This window comes from Phaseolus vulgaris, chromosome 3, assembly GCF_051622355.1.
Source record: "Phaseolus vulgaris cultivar YP4 chromosome 3, ASM5162235v1, whole genome shotgun sequence".
Classification (NCBI taxonomy): domain Eukaryota; kingdom Viridiplantae; phylum Streptophyta; class Magnoliopsida; order Fabales; family Fabaceae; genus Phaseolus; species Phaseolus vulgaris.
Window position 1 is genome coordinate 2,504,426 of NC_143500.1, and position 13,055 is coordinate 2,517,480.

At 30.7% G+C, this 13,055-nt stretch overlaps 1 protein-coding gene across 7 annotated transcripts; it reads right to left on the reverse strand.

Moving 5' to 3' along the window:
• Window positions 1-272: 272 nt before the first annotated feature.
• On the reverse strand, window positions 273-12,578 carry LOC137806038 (uncharacterized). Of its 7 annotated transcripts, none has more exons than XM_090300520.1 (15): window positions 12,373-12,578; window positions 12,205-12,269; window positions 12,044-12,115; window positions 11,855-11,940; window positions 6,947-9,830; window positions 5,877-6,454; window positions 4,971-5,495; window positions 4,810-4,879; window positions 3,368-3,462; window positions 2,908-3,193; window positions 2,471-2,840; window positions 1,900-2,233; window positions 1,724-1,816; window positions 1,488-1,619; window positions 273-1,218 (listed from the first exon to the last, which is right to left on the reverse strand). In XM_090300520.1, the coding sequence occupies exons 5-15, from the start codon at window positions 9,795-9,797 to the stop codon at window positions 478-480; spliced, it is 6,075 nt and encodes a 2,024-aa protein (XP_090156646.1). In that variant the 5' UTR covers window positions 9,798-9,830; window positions 11,855-11,940; window positions 12,044-12,115; window positions 12,205-12,269; window positions 12,373-12,578; the 3' UTR covers window positions 273-477. The 7 variants fall into 7 exon arrangements, with proteins under 7 accessions (XP_090156646.1, XP_068462044.2, XP_068462042.2 ...); XM_068605943.2 differs by having other exon boundaries at window positions 1,748-1,816; window positions 2,471-2,831; window positions 4,153-4,879; XM_068605941.2 differs by having other exon boundaries at window positions 2,471-2,831; window positions 4,153-4,879.
• Window positions 12,579-13,055: the final 477 nt, after the last annotated feature.

Genomic DNA, 13,055 nt, shown 5'->3' on the forward strand with positions numbered 1-13,055 from the left:
GCATAAAGATACTTTTGGTTGCATATGGCTAAGATAGTGGAATGTGGAATATAAGTGATTGCAGCATTAGAAGAAAGAGGAATGCGAAATGGGCTAATGTAGCACTCAATGTAACTCCTTTTCCTTTTCTCTCAAACATAATTTATCCCTTAAATGCTTTGTAGTCACACACTAATAGGACTCAATATTATTATGCATGATGGAATCATATCCACAAAAACATGGTGAAGTGATTAAGGCATACATAAAATAAATATAAGCTACACTCATCATTGAAGGAAGGAACATAAGAAATGGTTTTTGTAATTTTGTCTCACCAAGAGCAATCTCTTACACAACAATAAATAACATAGCAAACATACAACAAAATAGAACAAAATAGAACAAGCAAAAGACTGAACAATATTGTGTAGTTGCAAATCTTCCTTTTAAGTGATGAACAATTTGGTCCTTAATAACAGTGATCAATGAAAACCCTCATGAGGAATTTCTAGCAACCATGCGATTGTATTCATACTGACTACACATAACTGACCATTTATAAGTCACCTCAAATAATTTTTGTTGAACTTTTCTTTCATCTTCCACCATTTGAGACTGGTCTTTCCTCACATTTTCAAGCTCCATTTTGTACCCAATAGTTTCTGCAATCCTTTTATTTTTTTCCTCTTCCAGAGAGGATAAGGCATCCTCACAAACTTTTATTTCTTCCTTCAGCCTAATGATTTGTTCCTTTAAAACTACTTCCTTCAGTTGAGCTTCATCATAGAAATTCTTTGCCTCGAAAATTTTGGAACCAAGAGTAGTGGCCACCTCATTCCCACGAGCTTCAAGTTCTGCCAACTTATCAGTGGTAGCAAAGCCTTGCTTAAAGGAGCATACAATGCTTGGGAACTCTTGCTGCATAGTGCCTATAATATCTTTGAGTCCATCTGATAGAGATACATCTTTGAAAGGAAGGTTAGACAGGAAATTAAGAGCAGACAAAAGGTTAATACTGTTAGTCTCAGAGCTAACTATGTCCTTCAAAGACATCTTTAGATACTTTTCCAACTCAACAAAGATCTTTCCAACTATGTTGTCTTCACTCTCTTTCCCCACAACAACTGGTGCAAACAAACTCATGATATCATTGGCCCCAGAGTCTTGAATAATTTTAGGATGACCTCCACTTTCTTTAACAGTGTGTGTCTCAGTTCGACTGCTCCTAATTTCACTCTTGGAGGAATAAGAAGAAAATATAATAGTAAAGACGTTAGCATCAAGCCATAACAGTTGCAAATCATTGAGTTCCTTAAACCATTTTTTATCCAAGCATATTTGTTAGAGTGATGATAACAAATTCATTAAATTTAAATTCCAACTTAAAATTCCATACTTTTTGTTTTTTAATTCCACTCCCGCGGCAAATGATAAATCAAAATGAAAACATCATTTTTATGCTGACAAAATATGTTGGAAATGTGAATTGCATAAAATAAACTTACATGTGTATGTGATTTAGTTTGGGAAGTAAATATTTGGTCAAACTGTGAGCTAGTGGATTCAGAATGAATCGATGAAGTTGTGATACTGGTGTTCTTTTCTATGGTTTTCTCTACAGCTTCTCGCTCAATACTCTGCATAAGAAAAGAAAGATATTTACTAGCAGGGTTGTTATTAATGGCATGTGCACATGCATGTTAATTTAAAATATTTGATGTTATTTTTGTTTGCCATTTACCTGAGGAATTTTGGAGCTACTTACAATTTTTCCAAGTGACTTTTGTCGGTTCATCAAGCACGGTTCACTAATCCGCTGTTTGTCCACCAATGCCTAAACAAAGTAATGAACTAGTGTAAAATCACTATACTCTTAGCACTTCAATTTTATCCAGTAGGAAAAATATTTAGGCTCACATTTGAGAGTGTTTCACGTAGAGGAATATTCAAATAAGATGGAGTTGGCCTTTCAGATGGTTGTGAGTTTGTTAATGATGTTGTTGTTCTTGGTATTTCTGGAGTGGAAACTTCAGCAACAAATTCCTTCTCTGGTTCTTCATTTCTCGCAGCAATGCGATCAATAGAAACAACACCTATTTCACCTTCTTTATCAACCAAGTTAGAACTTTCTTCGAAGCTATTGTTAACATTCTGGGTCTTCACACATCTAGAACTTCTTTTACAGTTTTCATTAGACTCATCACCTTGTTTAACAACCTGGGAATCTAATACCATATCCACACTATTAAACCTGTGTAAAAAACTTAAATTTTTCACTTTATGAATCCCAAGAAAACATAGAAATTGATAGTATGAATCTTGGAAGAATTACAAATACCACTAGAATGTATATTTAAATAGAAAGAGAAAATTCAACTTCAAATTCACAAAAGAAGGATACATTTTATCTGGACATTAACAAAGTCATTTAAGACTCTTAATTTCATTCATTCTTTACATTACATAGTAAGAAGTTAAATGATCATACCTCTTAGGATTCTCATCCATTTGTCTCTCCGCAATGTCCTCTCTCAGCTTAGGATCCCTCGTCAAAACATGTTGACGCATTTCATCTATCAATGAACTCTCAAATCCAATCTCAACAGCTTCTTCACATAGTTTATGAAACTCTTTTTCTCTTTGAGGAGTAACATTATCAACACTTTCCTTCTGAAGGAACAACAATATATCTGCCAAAATTTTCAACCTCCAAGCTTGAAAGCGATCACTAAATTTCTCGCAAGCATTCCAAAGATGAGGATATGTTGTTATCGCCTCCACCAAAAGAGCAATTTGTGCATCATCTAGATCAACAAAATGTTTATACATTCCCAATCTTGTACGAATATCTGCAGAAGCTATAAAAAGTTTGAGAGAGTGATATGAAAATATAGAATTGAAACAAGAAAATAAGAAATAAAAAACCTGGAGAAATGTCAATATTGTTGTTAGAAACAATATGTATCTCCTCTTGTTTGTCCAATAGGTTCAACCCTTCTTCTACTTGGATTTCTTGGCTTGGCATGATTCCTACCTTGCCATCATTCATCTTATCATCTTGTTCAAGTATGTCCACGTCACCAGACTGAATGTGAATTGCAACACCACTTCCAATGCTAATGTCTTCAACATCAGTTGACAAAGATTTTGTCTTATCACCCTCTGCTGTAGACCCCTCTTCAATGTTCTCATTTCCTACTTCCCCAATCTCCTGTATATCACAAAGAAAAAATAAGATGGAGTGAGAGACTCTAAAAGTTTGAAAACCACTATTTTTAATATACATCATGTGGTGGTATGATAGTAGTTTAAACGATTGTGACTATACTTCCTTCTTCTTCAAGTTAAATTGTATTTACATTCATATAGATTGGTTGGTTCTTACATGTAATGAAGTGAACTCACTGCTAGCAGAATCTTCATCTAAATTGCTCATCATCACTTCTATCTCCCATCTATAAACCCTAGTGTTTCTCAAATCTGTAACAAAAAAATATATATTAGAGAATTCACGTGACAGTGAAACACATAAAAAAAAATATGAAATACAACCTTAACTTTCCATGATGGACCATTATATCACTACAATTAAAAGTAAAAATTGATTTAAAAAGTTAATTTGTAAATATATTTTTTTAGGTGAAATTGAGGGATTTCAAATGTGATCATATTCTATGAACGATTAACAGGTTTAATTGTGGACTGTGCGGATTCAAAATATTTAGCAGCAAAATCACCTAAACTTTAAAGAGTTTACCAAATATAAAAAATAATATTAAAAATATAATGATATCAACATGCATAACATAATACTCTTAATCCAATAATTTAATATTTCGACAACATGACAAATTAAATTAAATAGATGAAACTCATATAAATTGATTCAAACAAAAGTTCTTAATGTGAAACTAACCCCTCAAATAATTGTAGTCCAAAAAAATTGTCAGTGTTGGATAAAAATTACATTTAATTTCACACTCGTAAACTTCCTTTTTTACTTGAGAGTTTACTTGAGAGTTTATACGAGTTAACACCAACATTTGCTCATAAAAGAGTTTGATGGTAAGTTACCTCGTTTTTTCTCTAGTCGTAAGAGCTTAAGATTAATTCAAGAGTTTCACAACTTTCCAATAACAGTTTATATTGAAGACTATATATAGTATTTACCTTTATAAGGAAAATTTTCCTTGAGCTCCCCAAGAGTAGTTGTTGGAGTTAAAGAGAGTTTTGGACATTCATAGACAACACAATTCTTTATATTCGGCAATTCAGTCTCTTGACAAAAGTTTGAAAGATGCATAAATATTAAAAGTTTCAGTCTTGGAAGCTCAACTTTACTCTTTCTTATCTCTTCACTTTTTCCTTGTCCACATCCAACAAGCTCTTCTAGTTCAGAAGCTCCATTTATGATCAAAAGAAGAAGATTGGGAAAGTCATTAGATGCAGATCCAGAGATAAATCTTTTGAGCTTGTGGCAATGTCCAACATGCAATGCTTTTAGTTTTGGGAAGCATGGCCGAGGAGAAAGAAGATTAGAATTTGTTTTATCCTCCATATCATCTTCAATGATTTGTTTTAATTCTTTGCATTTTCTTATTTTCAGAAGATTCAATTGTGGTAGGCATCTGAAAACATGCTTAGGAAAGATTACTTCCAATTTTTCACATCCAACTATTTCTAATGTGGTAAGATGTTGGAGATTAAATGAATTCTTGGAAGTCACCCAAATATAAGTCATTTGAGGTAGATTTTCCAACAACAAATCCTTTAACCTTAAATTCACTTGTTGCTCAATCATTCCTTGTCCATTAAGAAAAAAAATACCTTTTACTTCAGAATTCCTTATGGATACATATTGCAAAGTGAAGAAATGGTTCTGAATTCCTTTTGGATCCTGCAAGACATTAAAAGGAAATGTAAAAAAATACAAACAGAAAACAAAAAGGAACAAACAACTAATAATTATAAAATAAAGACAAGGCTACCTTTTTGCTTATGCTAAAATGCTCTCTTGAATCCGTAGGAACCGTCAAACAACTATCAGAATAAAACTCCTTCAAAGATGGCCACGTCATAGTGAGATTGTTGGTAGCACAAATGCTAACAAAATTTGGTAGATTATAAAGATAGAGTATTTCCAATGCTGAGAAATGAATATGAATCTCCTCACAATCCTGATTAGCTACGGGATATTGGCCAAGCATATATTTCAATTGGCCACAATCACTTACTGAGAGGTATCTTAAGTTTGGGAAGATGGCATTCAAACTCTCTTTGCCATATTCATCTTCAATGTCTATAATGTGCTCAAGTCCATCACATTGCCTAATTGTCAAGCTTTCCAACATCAATGATGAAGCAATAGACGATTTAAAAAGGTACTTTACCTTATCAAAGCCTTTCAATTCAATATCTCTTATATTATGCATAATAAGCAAGGTCAAACCCTGTGGTTGTTTTGAAAGATATTCAACACTTTCAACTGGAGGAACAAAATCTGAGTTCAATATCTGCAATATATACACCAAGTTACTTCTTAAACCAAACTAAATAGTGTCTTAACTTTAATTATTAATGCATTTCATTCCAAATATTATTCGTGTAAATTAAAATTTAAAGAAATACCATTGATTGCTTAGATTTATTTGATTCTTTATGAAAATAATTGCTTTTTCTTTAGCTTAATGACTTAAAGTTGAAAAGAAAATAATTTCCCACACATAATCTACTCCCAATAATTTATCCAATACATAAATATTAAAAATCATATTGCAACTCTGGGATGAATTCAGGTAAAACCATTAACCATTTTTAGCACAAGCATGATCCTGCAATTCAAATGTTTAGAGTAATTTTTGTAAATACACAAAGTAAGAGATTGATAAGCATACCTTGATCGCAATATAATCTTCGTGTCTAGCTTTCGAACCATTTGCTGAACAATTTATAGTAAAAAACTCAACACATCTCCCAATAGCTAATGATAGTTCTCCTACAGATGGACATCTTATAAGATAATTGTCTAGAACGGTGCTACCCAGGGTATGATCAAGTTCGAGTACTTCTAAAGTAGGAAGCTCAATCTGAGTATTATTTTGTTGTTGGTGACAAGAATTCTCTTTGAAATTATTTTGTCTTGAAAAATCTTTCAAATCAACTACCTCTTTCATCATACCTCCAACAAAAGAGATAGGGAATATACGTTGCAATAAGTCACATCCACAAATACGTAGCTTTTTCAAACTTTGGAAGATTGAAATATCAATATGAAAGTCATGGTCATCCTCGAAATTTTTTTCCTTCTGATTTTGATTGACCCTTTCATGAGTTATGATATGCTTCAAACTATTGCACTTTTTTATGATCAATTCTTCCAAAGAAGTCAACGTCTTAGCTGTAGATGCTGTAAAAATTGAACCTAACTTCGGACAATCATTTATCCTAAGGCTTGCAAGGCTGGATAGAGATCCTGTAAAGTATTTATAAATAAGAAAAATATCGCTCACCATATTAGAGTTGGTTATATACATATGCTATGTGTGCAAGATACTGATTTAAAAAAGATTGGTTTCAAGGGACTAAAAACACTATCCTAAGCATAAAATGATTGGTTAATAATATGAAAAGAATCATACAAAACAATTTTCTTTAAATAATTGTAAATTATACATAAATTTAAAATGAAAACTGTCTTTAATTTTGATTGAGACAAATTTCACTGGTAGTGTATGAACAAGTAGTTGGTTCATGTAAAACTAGATTAGTAATGTAGTTTGAACTTTACAAATGGAAAATAATTATATGGATGAAACAGTGGACAATTAATATAGGCTTAAATTTTTCATTTAAATAAGATATTAACAGTTTACGTGTATCTTGTAATAACTTCAACTAAGCAATAACATGTAGACTTACTAATACATGCTTAAACATATTTAGAAATGCAAAAAGAAAAATGTACCTGGGCTATTGTTCACAATTGTTGTTGATGGAATTGAAGTGCTATACAAATGTGGATGCTTACCTTCCTCAATGATTTCATCAAGTTCTTCTTTTTTATTTTGGTCTACAGATGGAACAATATTCCCAATTATTTGATCTAGCATGTCACATTCTTGTATCTTGAGCATTTTCAATTGAGTTAAGCCTCTTACAATGTTGGCCGAGAATATATGTTTTAATTTTCTACAACTATTTACCTTTACTTCCTGAAGATTTTGGAAGATTTGTACAGGATGCTCAGTGGTGAATTCACCTTGACTTTTTTCTGTTTTGTCATCATCAGCTAATATATGCTTCAGTTCATCACATCTTGATATTTTTAATATTTTCAATTGTACCAAACTTCGAGCAACGATATACGTGAAGATAGATGTCAACTGTGGACAATCACTTAAATTCAGCTTCTCTAAGTTCTCAAAAGGCCCATTGATAGGTTGAAAACAATACCATAAAGCTCTTAAATTTTTCATTTTTTCCACTCTGAGATTATACAACTTGGAGAAGTGAGTTACCACCGTACTCGATTGGTTACTAGTGTCAATCAAACACTCTATCTCTTCAGAATTACGTATCTCAAACTCACTCAACTCATCCAAACCTCCTCCTTCAATTTGAAATATATCAGGGATGATATTTTTTGCGCCGACCTGAATATTTGCTACAAATAGATTTGTTGCTTTTTTTGCCAAACCCTTAATTACCTCATTTGATATCTGAAAATGGTTAAGCAATAGAGTTCTGGGACGATATTGAAAATAACTATAATCATAAAAGTTATCGGATCCTAATACAATTGAATACCTTTGCAGTGTTAGGGGGACACCAAATGTGTTAAAGAATTCAATATAGTCTTCACTGTTAGCAGTCCATTTTCCTTCGATATCGACAATGTACAACTCTTCCAGTAGTGGGGTTCTTTTGATCACTTCAAAATTTTTCCCTTTCATTTCACATTTGTACACGTGTAACAATTTTAAGGTTGTTACTTGTGTAATTGCAACATCAAATGAAGACAATGAACAACCATTCAACGAAAGACTTTGAAGTTTCTTCATATTGCTTACAAATGAGAAGTCACTCAATTCATAATAAGAAATATCTAGATAACGAAGATTTGTTAATGTTTTTAAAGACATTGTTGACAATGGTGTTATTCCATCTTTATCATTGACTAGAATCAAAACTTTGAGCATTCTCATTCTTTTGAAAATTCCATTCAATTCTTCCAATTTTGTCTTTAAGAGTAAAAACTCAAGATTGGAACAATCCAAATCATTTGGAAATTTCACACACCATAGATATCTTACTGAATTTTGTTCAATAGTCACATCTTTTTCCTCTTCGCACTTGATTATCTTATTCTCATTCTTTGCTATCAAGTGGGCCACATCGCGAACTATGTCATGCATTTTGACATATTCATCCTTTTCATCCAACAATAAACAAGAACTAACGAGCTTAATTTTGGCTGCAACCACTTCACTCCTTGCCTCCTCATAAGAGTGTGCTTCTCCAACTACACCTAATCCTATAGCATATCTTGTTAAAATTTCCAATGGAATTTCATAATCTTCAGGGAACACAGAACACAATAGGAAAAGTGATTTAGCTTCTTTATTATCCAAATTATCATAGCTCAGCTGCAAGCACTTGTAGGGATCAATCAAACCTCTTTCTATATTTATTGGCTTAGAACTTCTCAACTTATTCAATGCAACACTCCATATCGTCTCCGCTTTTCCCTTCAAACTACTAGCTACAGCTGCAATTGCAACAGGCAATCCTTTACATTCATTGGAAATTAATCTTCCCAGATTCTTTAAGGTATCAGGGGTGTCTTCAAATATAAGTGCTTTATTTTGGAAAAGAGTCCACGCTTCTTCATCCGTTAAAATTGGCAAATAAATCTTTCTTTGACAATCCATTGAAGTACAAACTTCTTCTGATCTAGTGGTAATGAGAATCTTGCAGCCTTTATGATGTTCAGAGGAGGGAATCCCAATGCCACCAAAGTCAAGCTTCTCCCACACATCATCTAGAATCACAAGAATTTTTTTCTCTTGGTTTAATCTCAAGCACAATCGTTGGGCCCTCTCCATTACTTCAGTTTCTGGAAATGTATACTGCAATGAACTTGCAATTTTTTCTTGGATCCTTCGAACTTCCACTGTACTAGAAATAGGCACAAAAAGAACTTTTTCAAAAAAATGTTCTGCTTCTACTAACTTCATAACCTCCATTGCTAAGGTGGTTTTACCACAACCCCCCATCCCATACAATCCAATCATGTCAACATCATTATTTTTCACTGCTTCTAGTAGTTTCTCATATGCAGATTGTCTACTCTCAAAATTCATGCATTTTTCTGAGAGAATATCAAGGGTGCCTGAAGGAAGTGTAGCAATGCGGTCAAATGGCACATATTTTCTACCCTCTGCGATGAACTTTTCAAGGTACACATTTTTATTTGCTAACTTTTTTCCTACACGGTATTGCCAAATCCAATTTGGACAGTGCCCAAAGCAGCAAATTCTTTTCGCTTTTGCCTCTTTCAACAACTGATTCACATTGTCTACGTCATTGATAGCATCTTGCAGCCATTTGTCAACAACTTCACTCGTCTTTCTTGTTTGTTTCTTGGCATTTGTAACAAATTTTTGAACACTATCTCTCGTTACAATCAAATCGCCCTCTTCTTCTTCAAGCTTTTTTAGAAAATTGTTAAAGCAACAAGGATAACGTAATTGATTTAATGCTCCACACACTAAATCTCTTGAAACAGAAGATGCAAAACCCAAGAGGCACTCCATCAATTTGTTCCACCAAATGCAATTTTCTTTTACCTAAACAAGAGAAGTTGAATACTCTGTAGTGAGTTTTATAACTATATTTACATTACAAGAAAATTCATGAAATAGTAATCAAATTTAAAGACAAAAAATAATTAGTCACTATATTAACTAAATTATATACTATTTTAGAGACTAATTTTCTTTTTGTATATAAAGTGCTTTTTATTATTAATAAAAAATTATAAAATAGTTTTTAAATTGATATCTAAATTAGCTACCAAGATTTTAGCTACTAATATTTTAGAGTTTTAATTGGTCTGAATTAGTCTTTTAGAAACTAATTTAAAATCTAAAATATTAATAGTTAAAACTTTAGTAGATAATGATTAGATACAAATTTAAAAACTACTTTATAAATTTTTATTAATAACAAAAACTACTTTAGATACTAATAATTTTCTTAGTTTCTAAAATAATCTCTAATATAATATAATAGTAACTAATTATTTTTGTCTTTAAAATTAGTTGCAATTTGATGATTTTATAGTGTTAAATGTATTAGATAACAAAAGATTTTAAGATATTTGTTGCATTATCCAGTACATCACTTTTATAGTAAAGGTTATGATGTTATGTTTAGTAATTAGATTTCATGTTTTATACCTTATATAATCAATTATTGTACACACAATAGAAATAAAAATAAATCTAATAACTTTAATGATTACTTTTAAAGGTTTATGTGTTAATAACAAATGTTGGTAATTCCTAAAAAATTGTAAATATTCAATAAAATAAAATAAAATAAAAGTATCTAAAAGGTTACTTGAAATTTAATTAAGTCTAAAATAAATGAATTTTTTTAGCTAATTGCATATACTCAATTACATTGAGATGAGTTAGACTTGGTACTTTATGAGCTCTTCTCAATTTAAACCAAGACTCGAGTGCTTTTAAAATTCTACACAAACTTCTAATGTTTTGAAAACGTTACATTATCACTGTTTGTTACATCACACATGCAATTTCATTAAAAACAGTTAATATAGGTATAATTCAGTTTTATTAAAAACAGTTAATATAAGTATAATTTTTTAGAATATTAAGGAGTATGATTGTATTTTACTCACTCATTCATTATTCATGATTGGATGTATAAATTTAATAAACTAAATAATCTAAAAAAACAATCTCTTCTCTTTTTATTTTCTCAATTAACACTGGTTTATATTTATTCCAGGTCTCATCTTTTTTTTATTTCATTAATTTATTCACCTCTATTTTTTTCTCAATACAAGTTTTTAGGCCGCAACATTCCTTCTTTTCAGTGAAAAAAAGAAATAACTTTCTAAAAATAATTTAAAATATATATGATAATTAGTTTTAAGCAAAAGTATCATATAATTATTTTTAGTAGAGAAACTATGTACTTATTATTTACTAAATAAAATTTTATTTAATTTATTAAAAGATAAAATTATCTAATTAAAAAATGACAAAAAAAGAGTTATAAAAAATATGTTCTGATACAAATTATTAAAAATAGTAAATTAATCAACCCTAATAATAAAAAGTGATAATAAATAAATAATGACAAAAAAATAATATTAATGATATAATAAAGAATAATAACAATAAAAAATTTAATTATTTTATTTAAATTAAATAATCTCAAAAAAATATAATTACTTTTCTTTTTATTTTCTCAATTAACACTGTTTTATATTTATTCTGAGTCTCATCTTTTTTTTATTTCATTAATTTATTCTCCCTCTATTTTGTTTCTCAAGTCAACTTTTTAGGCTGCAACATTCCTTCTTATCAACAAGAGCAAAAAAATAAAATCAAATTCTTAAATCTAATTTATAATACAAATTATAAATTTTCTCTGTCTATTTTGTTTCTCCAAATCAACCTCTCTAGTTGTTTATATTCCCAGTTTTCACAGATCTCGTAGTATTTCTAATCCAAATTATTTTCTCAGATCTCACATAAAAAAACAGAGTATATTGTGTTTTGATCCATAAGAAGAGATTAATTTGGAAGTGGAAAAAGAGGAAAGGTTTTTACGTTACCTGCTTTAACTAATATGTAGAGAGAGATGAGAGAAAGAAGTGGTGATCCATGACTTCAGTACAAGAGACACTCAAACGTTAAGTTACTGCACAGACATAAACACAAACACGTGATCTGCAGCTTCAATTGAAAACGAATCTATTAGAATTTGAAAACAAAGCAAAAGTTAACTTCACACTGATTCATACCTCCACAGAGATGAAAGTACTCCATTGCTTGAATCGAGGAGAGAGTACAAGAGAAGCTGAAACGTTAAGTTACTGCACAAGCATAAACACAAACACATGATCTACAACTTCAATTGAAAAGGAATCGATTAGAATTAAGTTAACTTCACAGTGATTCATACCTCCACAGAGATTAAGAATGAACGCACAGTTATTCCAGCACAAGAGACGGTGAAAGGTTAAGTTACTGCAGAAACATAAACACAAACACATGATCTACAGCTTTAATTGAAAAGGAATCGATTAGAAATTGAAATGAAAGCAGAAGTTAAGTTCAGAGTGATTGAAACCTGCAGAGAGATGAAAGGAATCCATTGGTTGAATGAAGAACAGAGTAAAAGAGAGAATCCTGCGAGAGATGTGAAGAGTGACTATTAGTCTTCTTCCCACTGATATCATTGGTCTTCTCTTTTCTATCGATTAATATTATTATTATTATCATGATTCAGGAAGATGCATCCACTTGCACTTTTATATCTTTTAAAACTCTTTCTGCTCTTTTTATATAATAATTATTCTTATATTTTATTATTGCTCTCTGCAGTTTTTTGTTAATCAGCAGCAGTGCATTGCACACGGTATTTACAAAACTTTAAACGGGGAAACATCATTCTCACATAACAATAATTTATTTTATTTATTAAACAATACACAACCAACAGAAAAAAAACAAAACTTATTTAACCTTCGAGTTGTACCAGCCTAATTAAAGTTGAGAATATTATTGTAATTTTTTAAATAATTTTTACTTTTATTTAGTATGAATGTTTCAACCCGATTTAAATTCATCCTGAAATTTAATGTAAAAACTAGAAGTGGAAAATGACCTTTTAAAATTTTTATATTTTCTTAAAACATATTATTTAAAACGTATTTTAAAAAAGTAAACTATTGCTTTCGAGGAAAATTGAATTTAGTATTCAATTTCATAAAAGAATAAATAAAAATAGAAATGGAAATGGATGATTCCTTT